We start from the raw sequence: 24093 nt of genomic DNA, 5'->3' as shown, positions 1-24093 counted from the left end.
AATTACAACAAAATAGTTTCCGAAACATTCGTCCACTTTGTTAAAGTAAACAAGCTGTAATTGTGCAGTTTTTCTGGTTTCGCAGATAAGGAAAATTACTATTGTCAAAATTGTGTCGTTCGCGTGTCACATTTTTAGCTTACTAATCGAGAGAAAAAAAACAAAAAAGGGAAATAAAAAACGAGAAAACTCAATTGTGTTGCTTTGTGATGTAAAATAACGTTCATTTTTTTCTTCTTTCGTTCAAGGGAAAATAAAAACTACAAATTTTAGTCACTTCATCATACTAAAATCGTACGTCGAAGCGGTCAGTTGTCATTCTATAACAAAACTATTATTAAAGGATATTTAAAGTGAGCCCATTGTTTTAAATGGAAGATTGTTCCCGATTTTTGGAGGCAGCAATAAAAAATCAAAGACTGACCAGCTACCAAGGCGATATGAACGGCGGGGCGGCAGTAAATGGACATTGTGTAGCCCCGACTCGAGCGGACTACAACGGCCTGGCTCAGGCAGTTTCTAACCCCGCCGCAGCCGCTTTGCTACTCCGGGCTGCAGACAAATATCCAAGAACGCCGAAATGTGCGAGATGTCGAAATCATGGGGTTGTAAGTGCGTTAAAGGGACACAAGAGATACTGCAGATGGAAAGATTGCCTATGCCCTAAATGTACTTTAATTGCAGAACGCCAACGAGTAATGGCTGCACAGGTAAACTTATTAAATTTCCTTCATTTTAATATAACATTATAATAGCTGGAAGACCACAAATTTTAAAATTTTATTTTTCTAATAAAAATATTTATATTGGTTCCAAATTTGGAAATTCTTAATTAATCAAATGTGACAATTTCCTAGTCCATCGCATTAGGTAATGGTTTTGATAACGTAATATTATCGCCTACGCGGCTACTTGGCATGTTTCAAAGACGTCATAATTAGTGTACAAATTACGTCATAGCTTCGTTAATTGCATTACAACGTCTGTCAAGTCAATAATAAATAATAACATTGCGTTATTGTACAAGACAATGTTTATTCTCGCAAAGGTGATATTGTTTGATGGCAGTTTTCATGTAAACATCCATTTAAGTTTCTATTGTCTTTAACAAATTACATATGTTAATAATCGCTTTATAAATGAACGAATAATGAGCGTAAAATCGCATTAACACATTAAGTAAGCATGTCGTAGTAAAGGTGTTGGACTCGTGTAATTAGTTAAATCAACGAGGTAATGGGATTAAATCTACGATTTCGAAGACATTGAATTCGCTGTAGAATCCCACGATAAAACAAATCGCGTAAAATCCAATTAGAACTTTACGCAAAATCAACATTTTCTTGATTTCGACAAGGCAACTGTTGAAAGGCCGACGAAGTGATTAGTTTAATCCTTATTTAACAACTTGACCTACGATATAGTAAAGCAGCATAAATGCCTTAAACAAGCGAATATAAACAGTATACGGTGGTGGTCTAGTTTAAATTAATAACAATAATAAGATTATCCGAGGCAAAAACAAATTGCTTCTCGTTACGTGTTTTTGTTAAAACAGATTAACTTAATTTCGACATTTTCTCCCGTAGTAACACGAGATATGAAGTAAGGAGATACGATAATACATAAATTGCGAGAATTGCTATTTTGCTTAAAAGACTAGCAATCAAAAAGTGTTTAAAGTTTGAAAATCAAAACTCTGAATTTTTTTTCGACTTTAAAAAAAAACAAAATGGCGGATTATTAAAAACCTTTTCCGCTGTTCGACTTTATTTTTTACCTTTGCTTATCTGACAATAAATTTAATGATTATTAAATTATAAATTAATACAAATTATTTTTAATTTTTTTATAAAAGGTAATTATATATCGTTTGTTTAATTTAAGTAGTAAACTCCAGATTTTCAAAATAAATTGGAATTTTTATAAAATATTTTATTTAATCAGGTTGCTCTTCGACGGCAGCAAGCTCAGGAAGAAAACGAGTCACGTGACTTGCAATTACTTTACGGCGCCGCCCAGGGTCTCTCGGGTATGGGTAACCACCCGATAATATCTCAGCCAGGGATGACCGCACCACGTCACCGATCTCCTGATCACGTAGTGTCTCCGATGACGTCATATAACGCGGGCGAAGAGGAGTTTAACTCTGGAGGTAAATGTTCTTTAAAATACCAAAATTTTCTTATTAAAAAAAAACAAAACTTAGTAGACCAAAATGTAACGGTCTATTTCCGCAATGCGTCAAACACATTTGATTAATCCCATATAAAGTGTTCATACGAGGTCTTATTGTAACTATGTGACTAAAATTAAGGCGCTGTGTTTGTACGAACTTTATTGGTTATTTCCGTGGGCAACGGGATTAATTGTAAGCTTCTAAATACGCGGTTATTCGGTCGATTTTCTGCCTTTTGATTGCGGGCTTAGTCCGACGTAAACATTTAAAACCGGGGTTTAAACTGGGGTCCACCTACTTTTAATCAAAACTGTTACTTGTTGGAATGACCAGCCCTATCTCCCTGTGTGGCCAAACCTAGATGCGGGATAGGTGAGCCATTTGTGATGATTAGACTTTAAACATGTCCGCTGGTAAAGAGAGGAGATTACCGTTTTTTATTAGACAAATAAGTGACTCATAAAAAAACCTACCCTTTTTTTGTTTTTTTTTGGTGACGTGTAGAACACAACTATATGTATTGATTAGATTTTGTTTTTTGTTACAACGTAACAAATTATATTGGAAATGTAATTAAAATTACGCAAATCTTCTAATATAGGAATATATTTGATCTCGTACGCAATGCATATTCTATTGATTAACCGTGACGTATATAGGCAGTTGCAGTGAACATTTTACGTCATGAATTCGTTTTAATTAATGATGCCTTATTTTCTGTAACGCAGACTCCAAACGAGCCAGAATGGAAAATGTGTCACCTTCATTGATTAACCAAGCTCATATGACGTCACAAAGCTGCCCGAACTCTCAACAATCGTCACCAGTAAATGCTAATGTCGCAGACTCTGCTAACAGCTCGCCTTGTATGGCTGGCGACCGAACTGCTGCCTTCGACGAACCCAATACCTTAACCAACGAACGTATTCCGTCGCCTATTAACCTAAGCCCAACTCATCCCGCTTTTTCACAGCAACAAGCAGTCAGTTTTGACGATGACAAGACCAAAATTGAAACCAAAACCTTGCCCAGCGAAAATCTTGCCAACGAAAATTCGGAAAGTAAAGTTACTTCGGATAACACATCCGAAGCCCAAGTCGATTTGGCAAGGTAAGTAATATTTTAAAAGCACTTAATTTTTTTCACTCCAAAAATATAAACAATTTTTTATCACGTATTTATGTTTTTTTAGATCAAACATGGCAATGTTACAACGAGTTTTTCCTAATCAGAATGCAAAAGAATTAAATGTAGTTTTACAAGCTTGTGAGGGTGACGTTGTGAAGGCAATCGAAAAAGTAAGTTTACAACTTTTTAATTTTGCACAGACACTTAAGTTAGTCTTTTTATTTGTTGATAAATTTAAAGTTATAATTTTTATCAGGTTTTAAACTGCGTTGAAAATGAGTCTAAAGTTCCAATTAACCTTTCCCAAACCAACCAACGAAAACGTTCGCGGTCGAATCCAAACAGTCCGAATAATTTTCAAGTTGCGAAGCTTGCCCAACCTTACGTTAGTGCATCACGATCTTTAAGTCCAACATTGCGCTGCGAAAACACAACCCCACCCACCCCTAATTTACGCCCCCATCACGCTAGCCCTTCCCAGTCCTACCCATTCACAGCACCTGGGCTAATAACATCGACCCCTGCTAACTTTAAATCTGCATTTCATCCTCTTGAAACATCTTCACCTGCCTCGACAAGGGGAGCAATGGCTGCTGCGCACTTTGCCGGAGCTTTTAACGTTGCCAGTAGTAATATTCATGCTTTATCATCCCAAAATCGTACTAGAATACCAGGTCAACTTTCTATAAACCCGTCAATGAACCCATTCGGATCTATTAACCCATTTGCAGCGGCGTATGGGGCACATTCCCATCATCCCGCTGCAAGGGCGTTCGGTATGAGCCCCTACGTTGCATCGAGTATTATGCCCGGGCTTGCAGCTGCCGCCGCTGCGGGATTTGGTGGCCATTCTGCCGGCGCAGCTCACGCCAGCATGCCGAAGGACTACACATTCAGTGGCTTTATGCGAGGAATGAGCGCAATGGCGTTTAACAAGGAAAAATTAAGGGGGGGCCTTAACTCAGTTCATTCTATGTATCGCTTCGATTCGTCGGCGTCTGACGCTTCGTCATGTTCAAGTGAAAAATAATGATGCTGTAATGACGTCAATCAAGGTAATAATGACGTCACGATTATTTGAAATTCATGATTGACAAGAAAAGTTGAGTTTACCTGTATCATATCTTCACACCAGCAAATAAATTATAATTTTTTATTTATTAGACAAACATGACATATAATATATTTCAATGCATTACGTGTACATATTAATAAATGTGGCAATGTTTTGTTCGACTTGCTTTTACATGTTTGTATTGTCAAGTAATTCTGCCTGTTTCGCTGGGTAGGCTGAGCCATTTTTTTATTATTTGTTCGCCTATTTTTACGTGTTTATTAAATTCAATAAACTATCAAATGGTGATTTTTTAAGAAATATTTTTATATAGCCGTTTGTGAATGCTTCAACTAATTTTATTTAATTCCGATGTAGGTAAACAATCAAATTTTATTGTTTTTATATTTCTTTTGTCGTTAATTTAAAATTCGTCGAAAATGTTTATGTTTGAAACATCACTTGTTCTCAGAATCAAAACAAGATATCATCAGACCCGACTTCTTAAAGATAATGTTTCTCAAATACGGCTATGTACTTAATCGTTTTTGTCTACTAACTATATGACATATTGGGATTCAGCAATTTTGCCATTAACTCTACGCAGCCTAATACTATGTATGGATAACTGTAATATATAGCTTAGCCTATAATTGGAACAACACTGGCAAGTTTTAAAGACGGGTAATGCCATATTGAGTTTCAGGACCGGAACAATTTATTGATTTGTTATTAAAACGTCGCCATGCAGTCGGGGGCCAAACCATGTTGTGGAATACGACTGGGCGGCCATCTTTGTTTTATCTTCGATCCTGGCAAAGATAATCACTTTTCGCGGGATTCTGACTGTCGCATTTTCCTAGAAAGCCGTCGGGCTCGGCTGCTAATGCTTGCTTGTGTTAGTGGGGATTTGTTTGTTTTTGTTTGTTGATTTATACTGAGATATACAAGTACATCGATATCTAAGTAAATACCGATTCTAATTCGATATGGTTTTATATGTCTTGTACATTTTAGTTATACTAAATGGCTTAACAATTTTTACAATTTTTGATATTTTGATAGCCTTTTTAATAATGTTTTTTATTTTAACAAAGCTATAAAAATGTTATCCATAATACGGCATTCTTAGACTTAACTTAAATGGTAAAAATTCAAATATTCTTAATTATGTTTAATTAAAATGCATTTTGTAACGACAAAAATAAAAATTGTTAATAATTTGGTGTTTATAAATAAAAAAAAAGAGTTTTGCTCTTAATTAGTTTTCTTTTGTATATAAAAAATGTCGGGATTTATTTTAACGGATTTTTATGTAATATTTTCGTACACTACTTTTTATAAGGATAAATATAATTTGGTTTCTATGATTGATCACTTTTTATATCCACCAATATATCTTTAAACATTAAAATTCTGTCGTAGACTTTGAACAGAAAAGATTGTTACCTGATAAAAAAGGGAAAGAGAGTTTTGTCAGAACCTTATGTGACGTCATCGTGACAAGAAAATTCAGTCACGTGACCAAGGTGAGGGGGAAGCGGAAGAAACGGTCACGCCTAGCGACCGTAAACGGTGACATGTAAGACAACAGAATTGATGTGTTTGCGGAAGCCTTGCTTCGGAATGCCCGAATTCTGTACCGAAACTAATTTTGCACTGTTTAAAAATCACAAGGGTTATTTTATTTCGAAGCGCAAATGTACTGAATCAGATTCGTTTTGCAAACAGTGGCCCGGGGTTCGCCATTCAAAGGCATTGGCTTGTGACTGGGTTTGAAAATCCTGTGACAACAACAGCGCAGGATGTTGAATTAGTCCGAAATAGTTGCCCTAATGAATTTCGAAATCACGTTGAAACAATGATAAATGACGTCAGAGTGACTCACGTGACGCGGAGAAAGTGACAGTCGTGAGTGGCGTTGGGGACGTGTCTGGGGTTTAGCAGAGGTACCACCCAGAAAGGTAAGGGGGTAACTTAATACGGAATCAGGGGTATTGAGTTAATCCCTTCCACAACAGCTTTTAGGTAACTTAATAGAATAACAAAATAACTTAATTAGAAATAAGACCATTCTCTTTTACCCCTATTTTTGAATACATAAATAAAATTATTGACTTATATTTTAAACCTAATGTTTTGAACCGCATTCTTAGTGCATAAAAAAGGTAATCGCTTTCTTAAAACTATTTTAAATCGTTATCGGCGCTTTTCGGTCTTTGAGTCGATTCGTCCTTCGGCACTCTCGCTCGAATCCGTGACCGTAGCACCTGGGCCATTACTCGGCACTTGTCGGTTGACGTGCGTCGTGTAACAAGTGAACGAGACTGTTGCGATTGACGTATATTTCAATCGACACAAAGGCAAGCAAAATTTGAGGTTGCGTTTACAGGGGTGTTTTAGGGGGCCACAAGATTTTTAAGGGGCACGAAATACAAAACATGTTTATATACAAACAAAAATGCGAAATATTTCTGTTCTTATAAAATATCAACTTTAATATTTTGTATAACTGTTGATAGGGAGTTTTATTAATAAGCGTCGTGGGTTTTTGCAAAGTATCCCTGAGTCTTGGGTAAGCACCTAACCTTGTGGTCAACATTTGCCACTGATAAGAGTTACTTCATACCGAACGGTAAGATAAGACCTGGCGGGGTTAATCCGAAACATCAAAGAAGGTAATCGACTGCGCAGTATAATTTGCCGCTATATTTTAATCGCATGTGTGCGTTAAAAACTCTCGTTACCCTGGCCCCATGTTGTTTTTTTGGTTTAAAATACAGACTCTAGTGATGAAAAGAAACGGTTCTATTTTCAGTTACAAAAATGACGAAATGTTTAGTCTTAATTCTCGTGTTGTTGACTTTAAAACTAAGAAAAATAACAGTTAGCAATCCTGGTATTAATCACCAGTATTAGGCGAGTTGTTTTAAACTTCGTCATTTGTCAGTCTAACCATCTCATACTAATTGAAAACAAGGTGATTTTTAATCGCTTTTGTGGTAAAAGGAACCCAAACTAAATTCCTAAGATATACAGTCGGTTATTAGATTAAAGCTGTTAAATTTAAACGGGGTATTTTTTGTACACCGCATAGTCTTGTATTACTGTTATTTGTTTTAAACTTTTCAAAGCTTCTCTGTTTCGATTTGTTAATTGAATATTTTGATATTTTGAAAATAATATTTTGACTAGTCTGTATTAAAACTTTATTGGCGTACGTAGTGATGCTATCTATAAATAATTGAAACAAATATACACGCTAACATATTTTAATTGCAAATTGCGACCATATTACGACAATTGCAATGCTGCTCGTAAAGATAGTATTAATACAATAAAAGATTTAGTAATTTAGTCATTTAGTATCTTAATTTAATGTAACAAATTGTAAAATAAATTATATATATTATAAATAAGTATGTCCTTTTTTTATTTTAAGGCCAAATCTAGCGATAATTTTCATAAATTCGTGCAATGGCTGTTTAAAGATGATTTTTATTATTGATAAAGATTAACTTAAACGCCTCATTTACTTATTGTAGCGAACATTTCAAATGGAATAATAAAATCTGACTTAATCTTTTTATCACTTGCACCTGTGGGTTATAAATTTTAAAAATCACAAATTTATGCTTGAAATATTTATATTTCTAAATATGTTTTTACTAATTTTTTTATTTAAAGAAATAATTTTAAAAATTAAACCACTTAAATCGCTTAATAAATTAAGGTCAGAAGTGAACCAACCAATTAATAAAATCAACTTAATGGCTTTGTATTTAAATGTGTGTTTATTTTTTGTTAAAGTACGCGACCACACACCTTGTGAAGTAAAGTAGCAAGATCCTACTCACGCGAGATGTTTGTAGAACTTTTAGTCTAATCCACCTAACTGTCGGATTAAAATTATTCTGCGCTCTATGTAACGGATTATTATCACGTACGGTCGTACAAGCGGAATGGCCCAAAATAATTCTGCGATATGTTTATTGATTAAATATAATTGGTGCTGTTATTATCTTAAATTGTTTGTTATTGTGGAGACAATCTAAAAATGACACTGCAGAATATTGCGATTTAATTAAACAACTACAAAATATAAGAAATTTAACTTAAATTTTACCGTTTAAAAATATTCTAAATTTTAAGTTGTCATATACAATGAGTTTTTTGATGAAATTACATGTAGTTTTAAATAAAAGTGTATGGCTTAACTTAGACTACAAGGACATTAACTGTTTTATTGTTACTATAAACATTGCTACAATTATACAAATTGAACAAGTTTAATATGATAATTTCTCCCATAGCTTAAATCAAAATTCTCAGCTATCTATGATTTACGGTACAACATGCTACGCGTACTCGCTACATTTTTGCTACGTTTTTGTATATGCCTTGCGCCGCGTTCTTGTTTACCGTAAGCGCATTGAACGGACACGATCTTGTCACTTTGGCCTCTCATTAATTACTTTCGCGCCAACGAAGGTTGCAATTTGTACGTCAATTAGTTATCCGATCGATTTGAGACAGCTTAGCCTTTTAATCGCATTGCCTTCTGACCGCATAGTGCTCTGGCCACCCAGACTAGCGAGATATCCAAACTGACATGTTTGACACTTTGTTAGTGTTACTTTGTGGGATTGATATTAGCGCTGTGTGTGTTGATAATATAAGGTGATCTACTGTGGCGTGAATACCGCTCAACATAATTAATAGCAGGTGTTTCTTTGTTGCTTTACCATAGTTTGTAGGGCATGTTTATCAACAGTTTTGTTTCGAAAACCAAAGAATTTGTGAAATAACTTCATCAAGTCAAATTTACTTAATAAGTGTTATAATAAATGCGTGTTAAAGATAAGGATTAAGTTGTTTAATCCCAATAACAAATTTGGTTTAAGTCTCGTTGTGTTGAAGAGACTATTTTATATTGTGAAGAGCCTGGTTATTAAATCTTCTTGTTTATTCATTTGACTCTTAGCAGCACTCCACCATCTTAGAACACAAGTGATTATTATCCTTCTTATTACACTGTAAATAACACAACTTAATATAACACATGATAAGACCTGCCAAGCGTTTAAGCAGATGATTCACTTTTGTTTCTGGAGTTTACTAGTAAATTGATCTCTCTATTTTTTGGTCTTTTTTGTTTTTTACAAGTGAGTCTTATCTACATAAGGCTGCGCACTTGAATTTAGCGTTAAATTGTCTTCTGATTTTCAAAAATTATTGCTTACTTCCAAAGTACTTGGCTTTTTATTAATTTTCAATTGCCTTATTGAATATCATATTCCCTCGTACTCGGTTAGTACAGCTGTAACCTACATAATCATAAAAAATTAAATACCACAAGAAATTAATTTATTATATTATTTGAAATTTTTATTACGTTTTTACTTTTATTAAAATCATTCTATTTTAAGAAGAACGAAAATTAACGTTTAGAAAAAGATTTTATTTTGTTAATTTTATATCATACAAATGGTTTTTTTGTTTGGTATTACAGGATTAAATTGAAGTATTTAAAATCTAAAAATAAAATTTTGTTATTAAATTTTGGAAAATAAAAGCCCTAAAAATATTTGCTTTTTAAAAATTGTAATAAAAAAGTGTTAAAAAAAGGATTTCCATTTGAAGTGGTTTTCCAGCGGAAAATCCTTATTTGTTTTCTGAGCAGTCATCTTCACCGCACTGCGGCACACACAATGTCGATTATTACTTTGTATCTTCGACATTGTCTTACAACCACCCTTGCTCGTCGTCGGCGTTCTCCTTTCTTCCCAACCGGTCCAAGATAAGTTTACCGGGCAAGTGTCACTTATAAGACCAACAACCCGAGTTTGAAGAGTCTTGTCGTATCGATATTACGATTGAAAGTTCATTAAGTCGCGATTAAAATAGTTTCAAACGCTTTCTTTGGGCCGTGTTCGAGTCTCGATACAAAATGGAACAGTGTTCTATCCCTTTGTGACGTCACTATAGCTACGCAGAGAGGTGTCTTCTTCTTTTCTCAAGGACACTCGAAAAGCTCAGGACAGGCCTTACACGGCTTTAGACACTTTTTAATATGAAACAGAAAAACTTTGAAGATTTATTTTGATTTTTGATTCTATCCGTTAAGATCTTTTATATATTGTTTTTGAACTCTCTCAAGCCTTATTAGTGTGCATTTATTTATTAATGGCAATTTTGTTATTTAACCTTATTTTAATGTTACTTTTTAAAAGCGAATTTAAAATTGCTTTTGTTACTTTTAGCCATTTCTTCTGTTTCATTAAAAAGAGTTTAAACGGTTTTAAAGGAGGGAAATCGATTAAGTAAACACTTCAGTAAATTACAACAGTTTTAATTTTAAAAGCGGAGTCTAGCAAGTTAATCAAATAATAAACACAACAACTTAACAAAAAACAATAAAATAAAAATTTAATATTGCGCTTAAAAAGTTGTTTGGTTTTGATTTATAATATGCGAATTAACAAGTTGTCGCCTAATGTGTTTATTGAATTATAAACGTTGTTTGCTTAATCTTTCTAAGTATATCTGATTGAAATTTAAATGCTGTCATATAGAGCATAGTATACAAGTGATGACGTCATAATTGGAGAAAAATGAAGATCTAGCCCGTCGATAGGAAGGTTTCATCTAAGAAAAACACACTTACGATTTCTGAAACAATTTTTTAATAAAATCATAGCTAGTTATTCGTTCACGTGACTGCATTTTGCTTTACATCAAAGGCACGCTTTTCAAGATGCGAAATAGCCCTAATGTCGATGCTAAATCGAGATGGGGTAAACAAAACAGGCATTTGACATTTTGTAGCCTTGTTTGATTGTCGACAACAGATTTTAAACACAACTGATGTGTTACAATAAACGTATGGGGACGCACAAATTTGTAACAAGTCCTATTTTGGAATTAAAACTTAGATCGTCTATTTTACTGTGTTTAAAATATTTAACAAATAATATCAAGCCCTTTTTAATTTTTTTAAATTGAATAAAGGTATATATGGGGTTAGAGTATATAAAAATAAATTATAAACAACCGTAAGCGTAAAAAATGGCAAGGGCTACAAAGATGAAAAGCATTCCTGTTGACCTTAAACTACAAGCGATGTACTACTTTTGTGAAACGCAACTTATTTAAAAAAATTTAGATATTTAAAATGGCGGAAAACAAAAACCGAAAAGTTATTTTAGTATGACTTAGTGCAGTCACTCTATCCAAGTATCCAGTCAGGTTAAGCGAAGCGCGCAGTCACGTGACCAAATTAATCGACTTCTTGTTGGTTTTATGATTAGAACAAATTCTTGTAAGTTTAATCAGTGCCCGTAGCCTACGTTGTATGCAAAGGAAACATACACAAAAATCGAATGTTGTTTTTATAGAGGCACTGTTGTTAATGGTGTGGCGACACCAACCCATCGAAAATAACAAAATCTTTGGAAGGCAATTTGAAGATATTCTTGCCAACATTACTGGTATATTTAAATAATAAAAACACGTTTTGGCCACGTGACTTGATAATTGTACAAGCATGTAGCATAAAACAGTTATTTTACCTGTTGATTGCCCTGCTGTTTCTAGCCTGGTTGCTTTTTTGTGTTGTCTAATAACAAGTATAACAACTCAAGAATAACAGAGTTGTTTAATTAAACAAACACAAAATTATCGATTTTTTAACACGGTATTTACATCAATTAAAATCATATCGGGCACGTTTAATAACGGTCGTTATTATTTTGTGATTTTGCGCGGGAATTGATTTAGAGAGAGTATTATTGACGCCATTTACAATATAAAAGAAATGTGTCAACGGTACAGCGAATTAAGTCCCTCACAACAATATAGACACGGCCCTCCCAGGGTTTTGAAATCTCACACATAATCACCTTGTTTAAATACTGTTTCTCATTCCCAAAAGGTTGCAACGCTTTCAAATAAAGCGCGCTGGCTTACCTGGAATTGGCAACTGTAAGCTTTAAAATCCAGGCATTTATCTACAACCTTTGTTGAAAGTTCATAAACATTTTTTATGAATATTTTGCATACTTTTATCTTGAAGTGCGCTCAATTTAGGCAAAGTTCACTCATGGACCTTGAATTATAGTTTTGTCATTTCCATTACACCCTTTTGCTGTTAAAGTGACCGTCAATGCAATATGATTGTAAACAAAGATTCGTAAGGAGAGACAGCACAGGTCTTGCTTGGACGCCTTGTATCAATACGCCGCTCGAGATGGAGTGCTGATACCTTTAACTATGTGGTTGCAATGAAATCTTGCCTTTATCGCAATACTTAAACTTTGAACTTGGCCGGTTAGCAAGCAAGGGTTACTGTGATTGTCACGCCTACTAGGTCGTTTTTTTAAGTTACAAGCACTTTTTGTTAAAAAGTTAGTGCTACTAGTACAATTTCAGCACCTTGACCTTTTACTGTCGTGTCAAACCACTTTATTTCGGGTAATGGCCAGATGTTTTGTTTAAAAATTGTAACCTCAAGCTGTTATTTGTATTTTTAACGTTGACTTTAACTTACAGAAACTTTGTCTAAATAACAAAAAGAGAGCCTGCAAAGAAATGCAATTGCTTTTCATTTGGTTGAAACTAGACATTACAAATCCAACACCGATTCGTTTTACTTACAGTAAAGTAGAATTAATTCTTGCTAAACATAACAATAACATGCTTTCATATTTAGTGTGTATTTTTCTAACGAGATGGTTGTAATTTAAGACCTACTAAAATAGGGTAAGCAAAATCTGTTATTTCTAAACCAATAGTTCTCATGGATACGGTAAGCCTTATAAATGCATTATCGAATGCGACAATTTTCGATAAGGCGAAGAAAGATTGAGATAATCTAAAGAAAACACTTGCTACTCGTCTGCAGACATTTAGTCGACTTTTTGGTACACAAACAATTTAAAATGACAAATATGTCAATACAATATTTTTTAGCGCTAATAATTGAAATCGTTATTTTACCTGTGCTCGGGTTTTTGGCAATAGTTTATTTAAACAGTACGCAAATAATGTAAAAATACAAAAAAACGCAAAGTGATTATTTGTCACTTAATGAGCTAGCACTGTCCGATGAAAATGAATAGTCGGAACCATGTGATCGATTTCGGTCGTACACTTTCGCGGATGGTCGGGCGAGTCCAGTATTTCCAGCACCCAAAGTTGGAAAAATATAAGTTGGGTTGGCATTCCAATATTGTTCCATGGCAACCCGGGCAACGTCGCTGTAGCTTTGTTGAATAGACAAAGCAGGATGAGGCTGCAGGAAAGATGGTTGTTGAGAAAATAAACCTGCCAAGTTCATATTAGGAGCTACAGCTTGCAAAAACGGGTTGTAATATGCCATGTTATGGTAGAACGGCCCCTGAACCGGGCCAGGTATATTGTTCCCACGTGCTTCTAAATGTGCACGTTTTTTCAAAGGCAAATTAAGATTTGCGGATTCAAGTTGTGCTGGATTAATAGGAGACATTAAATTTGGTGGTGAAAAGGTATTGTTGCTTATAAATTTAGAAATGGATGGAGATGATGGATTTAGGATTATGGTATTTTCCTTGATTGTTCCAACTCCGTTTTCACGATTAGTGGCAAATTCACGTGATTCGTTATCTTCTTGGGCCTGCTGGCGTCTAAGAGCAACCTAAATAAAAAAAATTTGGTTAACTTCATAAAAAAGGGGATTTAATAGTTTTATGTTCGAATCCGCCAGCTTTACTTTCAAACAATATTAGTTAACAAACCAAACCAATTTTACCTGTGCTGCCATCACGCGTTGTCTTTCTGCTATCAAGTTACATTTCTGGCACATGCAATCCTTCCACGGGCAATATCTTTTATGTCCTTTCAGTAGACTTACTTCACCGTGGTTTCGACATCTTGCACATTTCGGTGCGCGGGCCGTTCTGCGGTTAACCGTTCTTTGCGTATTGGTCGAATCTTGTTCAAGTGAAGCGATTGCCCCAATGGGAATTCTGTAATTTAAAGATTCGTTCATGTCTAGAGCTCGCTTTGCCATTCCTGTGTTTTTTTGGTATATAGTAGATACGTAAAAAACTCTTAATTTTTCTGTTAGTATTGAGTAATAGAAAGAAATATGTGATACATTATTAGTTTGCGGATTTGTTTTATATAGCAGATTTTCCTTCAGCGCCACGCTTGCTTTTTTTACTATCGATCGTGCATTCAATCAATAAACAATCATGTTTTGTTTGCGTCAATTGTTACGTAATAACATGACGTAGCTGACAATCGAACGCTTATTTACTTTAAGGCCGTTTTGACGGGTCGGAAACAACGACGCTGTACGGGTTTGTTATTTGTAGGCAATGACATTGAACAACAAAAATCTAGGAAGTCTTTAATAACACAACACACGAGGATGTTTGCATAGCATTCGTAAATAATTATAATGCAATTGGACAAGTGTAATCAAGACTTTGGTCTAATAGTTTTGTTGCTAATGCAAATAAAGCATATAACAACATTTATTTAAGTGAATGCGTTTTATTTTTAATTATGTAAACAATATCGTGCTCAATTTAATAACTCAAAAACCTGCCTTTATTTATTTTTTTAAAACAACTACCTTATAATGGTATGGCAACAAATTTTAAATCATTTTATATAAATAAAATGTGTCGTATCACTTCAATAGTATTAATAACAAAAAATAGTAATAATAACACATATTTAGTCACATCGGTCGAAATCATTTATTGTATAATTTTAACTTGTAGCAAATCAAACATAACGATGCGATCCCCTTGAAATATTAAACTTTAAGTAATGAAATTTAAACAGATTAAATACGTACAAGATATATCTAATATCCAATGCAGATTTAAAATAATTCGAATTGAAATTATGGTGTAACGATGGTATAAATAATATCGTCTTTGAAGATAGATTGAATTTATTTTCTTTGATTTTACATAATGCCTTAATACCTTAATCACAAAGCATAAATACAGCTTAGCTTGTCATAACTAAAAAGGATATTTAAATAACTTATACTTTGAGTTTAATAATCTCAAAAAAAATAAAAAAAATAATTTAATAAAATAAATTTATATAAAAACAACTTGTAATAGAATGCGGCGGAAAAAATAACAAAATCCGTTTATAAATTAAAAATTGCCATTAATATCAGTGTTTATATAAAGATTTTATAATATCTAATAACATGGTTACCAAATCCAATTCGCAATAAAGAAAAATATAGTTTTTTTTTGAAATATAGGACATCTTTAAAGGTGCGAGAATAAGACTATGTATGGTATATGTTTTCAAAGATAAAAATCAATTAAACTGACAATTAAATTCTTCGCGATTCATGATAATCACTTTGCTGACTCGAAATATCATTAAACAAATACACACAAATTAATTATTTAAATATCAACCCTGTTTTTGTCGCTACACTATTTATTAAAAAAATAAACTAAAGAGATCGAATTTTTAGGACTATAAACAATTGTCGTATCTGTCATGCACTGTTAGTTTTATTGGTCCTGAAGTTTATGATCTAATGCATAATTTAGGATAAAATCGTTAAAATAGCGCAAAGTCCGTGTTTTGTTTCAAAAAAGTTGACAGTTACTGTCATTATTTTGTTATAAAAATGTTATGGTAAAGATTTCTTAACGTTTTTCTTAAACAATTTCAAATATTTTTCATTTTGGTTTCGAATAGGATCAAGATATTGATAAACAGAGTCAAACCCAGAAAAGTTTTCCTTTCAGTTCTCTGCATACCGGATATTCATTCCAAACATAGCTCTTTCCAAGCGTGCTGATAACTTGATAATGGCGCTTTGCCTTATTGCGTTGTTAATAACCAAGCAAGCACTTACGGCTACTGAACCATGTCTGCCCCACATTAGGTCATGTAAGCAAACACGGGGATCATGCCCCATAAAGAGGAAATCATGGATAGAGGGCTTTTGTGTTATCGTCGCAGAGTTCGGTGTATATACTTTAAAACCATGGTAAGTGATGGAGTAGACATACACGGGATACATCATAGGTTTAAACACACCTGTATACAGCTTCGAAGCAGTCAGTTACTAATATTTTTCAGTAACGCTGGGCGTTGACACTTTCGATTACTGTTCGAATCTTGTGCAGCGAAGCGCGCCCTAAACAAATGGGGTGAAAAGTTGAAATCCTCCCTCGCCAAACAGCTTTAGGGTCAAACAAAAAAAGTAATCGGAAAGAACGATTTACAAATATATTCCATCACCGCCAAGCTTATATGCTCGAGTTAAACTTAATGCAACTGTCTATACAGGGTCGGACACAAGAATTGTTAAATTTTCTTTTGAGCGTCGTCATAGCATGAACTGGTTGAACCGATTTAGTTTTGCTAACTTTCTCGGGGTTGCTTGAGGAATTTCTTAAACACACAAATACTCTTAAATTTTTTTTAAAAAGTTGACGTTTTTAACACAACAAAACAATTCTTCATTTTAGTCTAAACTTAGGCAATGCATCATTTCGTTATAGATTGCTACTTCTATTTTTACAAAACAATTGCAACTTTTGTAGTAATTTTTTTTTAGTAATTTTATTGATATAAATGTCTGCAAACTGGTTATAAAATTGTATTATTTTTCTGAGGTTCTAGTCATAGATTTAAATTACCAATTTTTAAAACTTTATTGTTACTGGCATATCCTTAATATATTTTTAATCTATGTTGGGCATTAATATGTAAGAAAGTTATATACTAGTTAGTTATCATTTTTAGTTAAAAGTCAAAACATTTTGCTGCTTTTTTAATAGCAAGAGCAAATATATACAGGATTTCAAAAATAGCTCTATAGTGACACCTCATGATTGAGATAGTTTACCCTTTTGTTTAATTGCTGTTTTGCCGCGAACACTGACGTTTTTTAAACACAACTTGAAACAAGCCAGTCTCTTTTAGGTATTTTAATCAAGCTCACAATTTAGAGTCTGGTTACAGAGTAAAAGGGAGATAGGTTATTGATTCAATTGTGAATTCCTCCTGTACAACTGACAGTAGTCATACAGAATAAACAAGTTTAATGTTTACTTGCTTGTTGTTGTCGATTATCGTTCTTAATTGGTTATACATTTTTTATTACAAAATTTTATATAACATATTTTTTAGATTGCTTTTTATCCTCAGTCAGTCTGTTTTAAAGAATAATTATATTAAATTAATTTTTAATCTGGATGTAGAATAAACTAATTTAATGCAATGAGACGTTCTTTGGCACCCAGCCAACTGGTTAAACGTCAAAACGAAGATGATACAGAACAATCAGAAAACCAAGATAAAGGAAAAACATTACACACATTAAAGTATGTTTCACCTTACCGAAAACCACTTGTCGATATTTTAAGAAATAAAAAATCTTGTAAAATATCAGATGATAGTAAAAGAATGCCTCGCGTCTCATGCAGTTTTCCTGACCATTCAAGCCACGAAAATTTTATTAAAAAGTTACTGTCAAAGCCATTTAAGCTTCCAATATCAAATTACAAGGGTCGCCTACTTGGTTCTCAGGGTTTAGGTGTTAAAAGACAATTGCTACGGAAACCATTACATGACCCATTCGAGGAAAATGCACTTGTTCTTTTTGCCCCACCGGAAATATCAGCTCACAATGCAATGAAACTGGACAAAACTAAAATTCCAGTGCACGTTGTTGTGGACCCTGCATTATCAAAAGTATTGGCACTTAAAAATTTTTGTATTTTGTTACCCTTTTTTTGTTTATATTAGCATTTAGACAATCATTTGTATATAATTTTTTAAATATTAAGGTAAATTGTTTCTCATAGAAATAATTATCTTTTTCTTAATTTAAAAAGCTACACAATTAAGTTATTTAAGATATACTTTTGATTCACATGCCTAGTGTTTTGTTTTTTTGCCAGTTTTGGACAGGTTTGACCTGGTAATATTGGCATCAGTTGGCCTATGATTTAATTCCCAGAACTTTTTATTAGCATTTTTAGGTAAGGCAATATAAACAATTAAAACTTTTTCTGGATCCAAAACCAAACAGCTGGTTAATTATCTAACAATATGCTTAATAGCATCAAAAACTGCAAAAGGCAACTCATGATTTTGTCCAATGTTGAAGGCATAGTTGTTTTTTCCACATTAAGCATAAATATACAACAAAAAAATTAAAAAGTAGTTTATAATTTTATTTTACATGCAAAATATTTCTTTCTTTTTTTAGATCCTACGACCCCATCAACGAGAAGGGGTAAAGTTTTTGTATGATTGTGTAACTGGAGCTAGAGTTGATAATTCTTTTGGTTGTATAATGGCAGATGAAATGGGGTTAGGCAAAACCCTGCAATGTATTACACTTATATGGACCTTATTAAAGCAAGTTAGTAGATGCTAATTAAATTTTGTAATTTTTTTGTTTAAATGTGACTTAAAGTTTGTGTTATGTATAAAAGTAAATTTAGTAAGGCTTTTTTTATTTTTGTGTTCATATAGACCAATTTTTTAGAACTTTTTGTAAAAAATTGTCTTGTATAAGTTAGAATTGTGCATGTATATTAATCTTTATCAGATTTTTTTAACTTTTAAGGGCCCACAAATGATACCAACCATAGACAAAGCAGTTGTTGTTTCTCCATCAAGTTTGGTAAAAAACTGGGTAAAAGAAGTTAACAAATGGCTTATGAACAGAGTTAACACACTTGCTATTGATTCAGGGTCCAAAGATGAAATTGACAGGTTTTTTAATTTTTTTTGACTTATTTAAATATGTTTTTTTCTACATCTGGTCTTATCTTTTACAAGATTTTTGGCAACTAAAATGCATATCTATCTCCATTACCACTTTTATTATCATGGGTTATAAATTGTAAGTAATTGTATCCAAAACTGCCCTGGGTAGCTATAATTAATTATATACCCTAAACTGCCAAAGTTAATTCCAGACCAGTTTGGGATAACGAGTGTTACTTTATGTTTAAGTCATTCTCAAACCTTTTCACTTAAAGAACAACTAAAAACAAAAATATTAAACAAAAAAGATTCTTTGCTAGCCGAAATATATATTTTATTAATTCTTTCTGCTAAGCTTATTTCATCAGGTTGATTAAGTTTTTTGGTGGTTTCAATTGTTGCAAGCATTCAAGTTGCACCACAAAATTTAAGTTTAATTAATAGTCTTATGGCCATTCTAAAAAGACTGTTATATATATTTTAATATATTAAAGTTTAAATAATTATGAAACAATTTTTAATAAATTTATACATGAACAGTTAATAATTTTTTTTTTAGAAAGTTAGAACAATTTGTATGCCAACAGGGAAAAAGACATGCAACACCTATTTTGTTAATTTCTTATGAAACTTTTCGGTTACATGCTCATGTTTTGCATAAAAGAAAACTTGGGTTAATTATTTGTGACGAAGGGCATAGGTAAAAAAGATTTATTTTAACTTTTACAAAAAGTGCAATATTAAAACAGTGTCTGTTTACATACTAACTACATGGCATAGTGGTTTTTGGTTTGGGTTTACTACAAGAGGACTTTGGCTTGATAACCACTGCTTCTATGGTGGAACAGGCTTAAGCAAGAATCCTTAGACTGCTTAAACTACTGCTGCGCTAAAAAACAATTAGCTTCAATTTTGAACAAATATAATAAATAATATCCCAAACTGCAAAATTTAACTTAATACTTGGTTGAGGTAACAAATGTTACACTATGTTAAGGCTGAAAAGTTGGCTTTTGCAATTCGGGGGTAAATAAATATAAAAAATATGAAATAAAATTAATACAGGTTATATCAAAAAAAAAAAATTTGTTTTAGACTAAAAAACTGTGAAAACCTAACCTATTCTGCTTTGTCGAATATTAATTGTGAAAGGAGAGTTCTATTATCTGGAACACCAATTCAAAATGATTTGTTAGAATATTTTAGTCTGATTCATTTTGTTAATAAAGGCATGCTAGGTACTGCTGCTGAGTTTAAAAAAAAGTAAGTTAGTTTTAAATTAATATAACTTTTTTTAAAGATATTTTTACTTTTTGGTTGTATAATTTACACATGTTATTTACTTAATAACATAGTACCAGTTGATTTTCTGTTTCACGAACTGCATTTTTTATTGTAATATGGTTGCAACTAACTAATAAATGCTGCAATAATTTACCCATGCACTAAAATTTGTTTTTAAGGCTAAAATTCTTCAAACCTACTTTTATGTAATTTATTTACAATCACTAAGCTTAACTCTATACAGGTTGCCATTAAATCAATTTTATTTTGTTTTTCATTAAAAATGTCAATGCTTTTAATAGTCAATTAATCCTAATCTTTCATGCAATATTGTTTTTTCATATTTTTGTTGTACTTACCAGATTTGAACTTCCTATACTACGAGGTAGGGATTCCTGTTCTTCTAATAAACAGAAAGAAGTTGGTGAAACAAAGTTAAAAGAACTTGTTGAACTTGTAAATCTCTGTATTATAAGAAGAACCTCTGATATATTGTCAAAGTAAGTTAACTAAATATTTATAAAAAATACATACAAATATTTTTTAATTTTTGGTTTTAATTTCTATTTTGCTATGTTTGAGATTTCGTGATTTTTTTAAAATTTTTATTTCACAGATATCTTCCTGTTAAGACTGAGATTGTTATATGTTGTCCCCTCACTCCATTACAAAAAAATTTGTACAACAAACTTGTATCTAAAGATGACTTTGATGAACCTTCTACTAAAAAGAAAAAGGCAAATCAAGAGGGATTATCTGCAAAAGGGTTGTCTGCTATCACACAATTAAAAAAGGTTTAAAATACTGTAAAATTTGTCTAAAAGATATTTTTTTAATATTGGAATTTGAGTGAATTTAATAAAAAAAAGGTGGACACATTTTTTTTATGTATTTGTAGTTTAATGTTATTGTATTTAACAGTTTATATACCTTTGTGAAACTTTCTTCATCGTATATCCAAATAGGTTAAAGTGTATTAAAGCTTCACCTATAATTTAGTGTTTTAAATATATACATATTTTTTTGATTTTGCAGTTATGTAACCACCCTTCTTTAATTCATGAGAAATGTTTAATGCAAGAAGATGGATATGAGGGATTAATTAATTTATTCCCTTGTTCGTTTAACCCCAAAACAATACAGGTAAACTTAGTTGAAAGGTATTTAAAACAAACAACTTGCGATTGTGGTGCGCAGGTAAATTACCATGGCATTTGCGGATTGCGACTATATTACAATTATTAGTTAAGCTTATAGGAAGTGCAATTAGAGAACTGTATTAATATTAAAAATAACGCTCAATAAAATATTGCTGACATTTAAAATTTTTTTTTTGTCTATGAGGCAATTTTTATTAAACATAAAACTTTTAATATTTTTTTGTATATGTAATGTATATAATTGATTTGCTTTATTAAGTTTTACATATAATAAAAAGGCCGGGTTTTTAAATATATAAACACTAATTACTTTTTAATTTTCTTATTGCATTATAAGCCTGAACTTTCTGGAAAAATGCTACTTGTGGATTATCTACTTGCAGTCACTAGATCAACTAGTACCGACAAATTTATCTTAGTTTCAAACTACACCCAGACTTTAGATTTATGCGAAAAATTGTGTAGACTCAGAAGGTTAGTCACCTTTTTATTACAATAAAAATAATTAAAAAATTTTTTGTTTATAAGGTGTAAATTATTATTATCATTTTCAACCTTTCTTTAAATTTTTTCTAGATACATGTTCGTAAGATTAGATGGAAGTATGACAATAAAAAAGAGATCCAAAGTTGTGGATCGATTTAATGACCCTAACAGTGCTGATTTTGTATTTATGCTAAGCAGCAAAGCAGGAGGGTAAGTAAGTTTTAATACAGTTTGCAAGTCTTTTTGAATTTTAAAAAGGATATACCAACGTGAAAATTAATTTTTTTGCAAGAAACATAGTTTTGATCCCCACTATTTTACTGGCATGAAGTTAGACTCAAGCGGTTCATTATTTGGCACCAAATTTATAATCCAGTTCTTTATTTAACCCCAAATTCAAAATCAAGTTTATTGTTCAGCACCAGATTTAAAATTAAGTTTTGGCTGAAAGGGCCACTATTACACATTTACCTAACTTTGTTTTAATTCGGTGGCGAATAATGAAGCTGGAGTCTAACTTTAGCCGGTCACTATTTTCATGTTAACATAAATGTTACTAACTTTTACCAACACGATTGGTGTGAGAAAACAATATCTACAATAATATCAAAAAGTCCCGGACTTCAAGACCAAGAAGGGGTGATAAATGTTTCTCTAGGTTCAGACTGTGAGGTCCCATATTACCACATCAAAGATAAAAAAAATATATTTTATGGATAAATATTCTCGTGTTTCTGTGATATGCATTTTTTTTCATTTAGTTGTGGATTGAATTTAATTGGAGCAAATAGATTGGTGATGTTTGATCCGGATTGGAACCCAGCTAATGATGAACAAGCCATGGCAAGAGTGTGGAGGGATGGACAAAAAAAACCTTGTTATATTTACAGGTCTGTTACTTTTGTTTGCCAACTTTTTAAGCAGTAAAAGGTTCTGGGTCTATTAATCCAATAACAATCCCGTTCCTCTAAAAAATGTTACAACCAGTTCCTAAACTAACTTAGAAAGAGCTATGCTATTGGTTTGGTCATTGTATATTTGAACCAAATTTTACTGCAATTTTATCCATGTTAAAGCAGAATTTTTTTTTTTAAAAACTAAATTTTTTTAAAATAGGTTATTGGCAACCGAAACCATTGAGGAGAAAATTTTCCAAAGACAAGCTCACAAAAAAGCTCTTTCTTCATGCGTAATTGATCAGGAGGAGGATGTTGCTCGTCACTTCTCTAGGGATGATCTTCGAAACCTGTTTTCCTCCTTGAATGATCAATCCTCTTTAAGTTCAACTCATCAGAGTTTAAACTGTCGAAGGTTACTTACCAAATAGACATTTAACCGAAAAACCATATCCCTAAAAACGCTAATTTCCCAGATTATTTTAAGTATTTTTTTTAACCCCAACCTTTCTCTAAAAATGCCTTTTTATTTCTAAAAAAAAATGTTGACCTAAATTTCAGTAAATTGTTGTTTTGAAGAAATTTTATTTTGTTTAAATAGTTTTTTAATAAAGTTGATGTATTTTAAAGTAATGGATTTATTTTTTAGATGTGTGAATGGAATACAGACCCGTCATCCACCACCAGAGAGTGATTGTAACTCAGATTTAGCCAACTGGCATCATTGTTACACAACAAAGGACATTTCTGACTCTGTGCTGCGTCAAGTGTGGAAACAGTCGGGCGCCACATTCGCATTTTCCCAAAAATCACACGAAGCACAAAGGGTTACGATATAGTATTATAAGTGATGTGCAATAATGCATTTATTTTTTACTTATTAAATTTTTTATACCTGAATAAGTTTTAATTTTTAAATAGAAGAATTTTAGTTTTGATGCAAGAAAGTTAGGATAATTTATATAAAAAATAACACATTTCTATTTTAACAAATACTTTTTTACAATACTATCTTACTTTTGACCCAAAACAAAATATAAAATCTATCTTGATCTTGTGCAATAAGTTTGGGTTTTATTGACCTAGTGCCAAGATTTGTACTTGAGTCAAATTAATTTTGGTATGCACATGCCTAACACCTTATTTATG

At 32.4% G+C, this 24093-nt stretch overlaps 2 protein-coding genes across 2 annotated transcripts; both read left to right on the top strand.

The window, feature by feature from the left end:
- Positions 1-317: 317 nt before the first annotated feature.
- On the top strand, positions 318-4633 carry LOC145745591 (uncharacterized). Its single transcript, XM_082563708.1, has 5 exons — positions 318-710; positions 1948-2155; positions 2908-3289; positions 3372-3477; positions 3564-4633. Exons 1-5 carry the CDS (start codon positions 372-374, stop codon positions 4335-4337), a joined length of 1809 nt encoding a protein of 602 aa, XP_082419834.1. The 5' UTR covers positions 318-371; the 3' UTR covers positions 4338-4633.
- Positions 4634-17605: 12972 nt separating this feature from the next.
- Positions 17606-23829, top strand: LOC145744607 (DNA repair and recombination protein RAD54-like). Its single transcript, XM_082562498.1, has 13 exons — positions 17606-18092; positions 18613-18768; positions 18976-19124; positions 19678-19818; positions 20214-20381; positions 20765-20902; positions 21019-21196; positions 21438-21545; positions 21900-22036; positions 22139-22258; positions 22810-22938; positions 23165-23359; positions 23594-23829. Exons 1-13 carry the CDS (start codon positions 17619-17621, stop codon positions 23781-23783), a joined length of 2283 nt encoding a protein of 760 aa, XP_082418624.1. The 5' UTR covers positions 17606-17618; the 3' UTR covers positions 23784-23829.
- The last annotated feature ends 264 nt before the right edge of the window (positions 23830-24093 follow it).

This window comes from Corella eumyota, chromosome 3 (genome assembly GCF_963082875.1).
Source record: "Corella eumyota chromosome 3, kaCorEumy4.1, whole genome shotgun sequence".
Classification (NCBI taxonomy): domain Eukaryota; kingdom Metazoa; phylum Chordata; class Ascidiacea; order Phlebobranchia; family Corellidae; genus Corella; species Corella eumyota.
This window is presented reverse-complemented; position numbering and strand designations above follow the sequence as displayed.

Coding starts and splice junctions, on each gene's coding strand:
- LOC145744607 (XM_082562498.1), top strand. CDS start 17,619: ATGAGACGTTCTTTGGCACCCAGCCAACTGGTTAAACGTCAAAACGAA. Junction 18,093..18,612: donor TGGACCCTGCATTATCAAAA/GTATTGGCACTT, acceptor TTCTTTTTTTAG/ATCCTACGACCCCATCAACG. Junction 18,769..18,975: donor TATGGACCTTATTAAAGCAA/GTTAGTAGATGC, acceptor TTAACTTTTAAG/GGCCCACAAATGATACCAAC.
- LOC145745591 (XM_082563708.1), top strand. CDS start 372: ATGGAAGATTGTTCCCGATTTTTGGAGGCAGCAATAAAAAATCAAAGA. Junction 2,156..2,907: donor AGAGGAGTTTAACTCTGGAG/GTAAATGTTCTT, acceptor TCTGTAACGCAG/ACTCCAAACGAGCCAGAATG. Junction 3,290..3,371: donor GCCCAAGTCGATTTGGCAAG/GTAAGTAATATT, acceptor ATGTTTTTTTAG/ATCAAACATGGCAATGTTAC.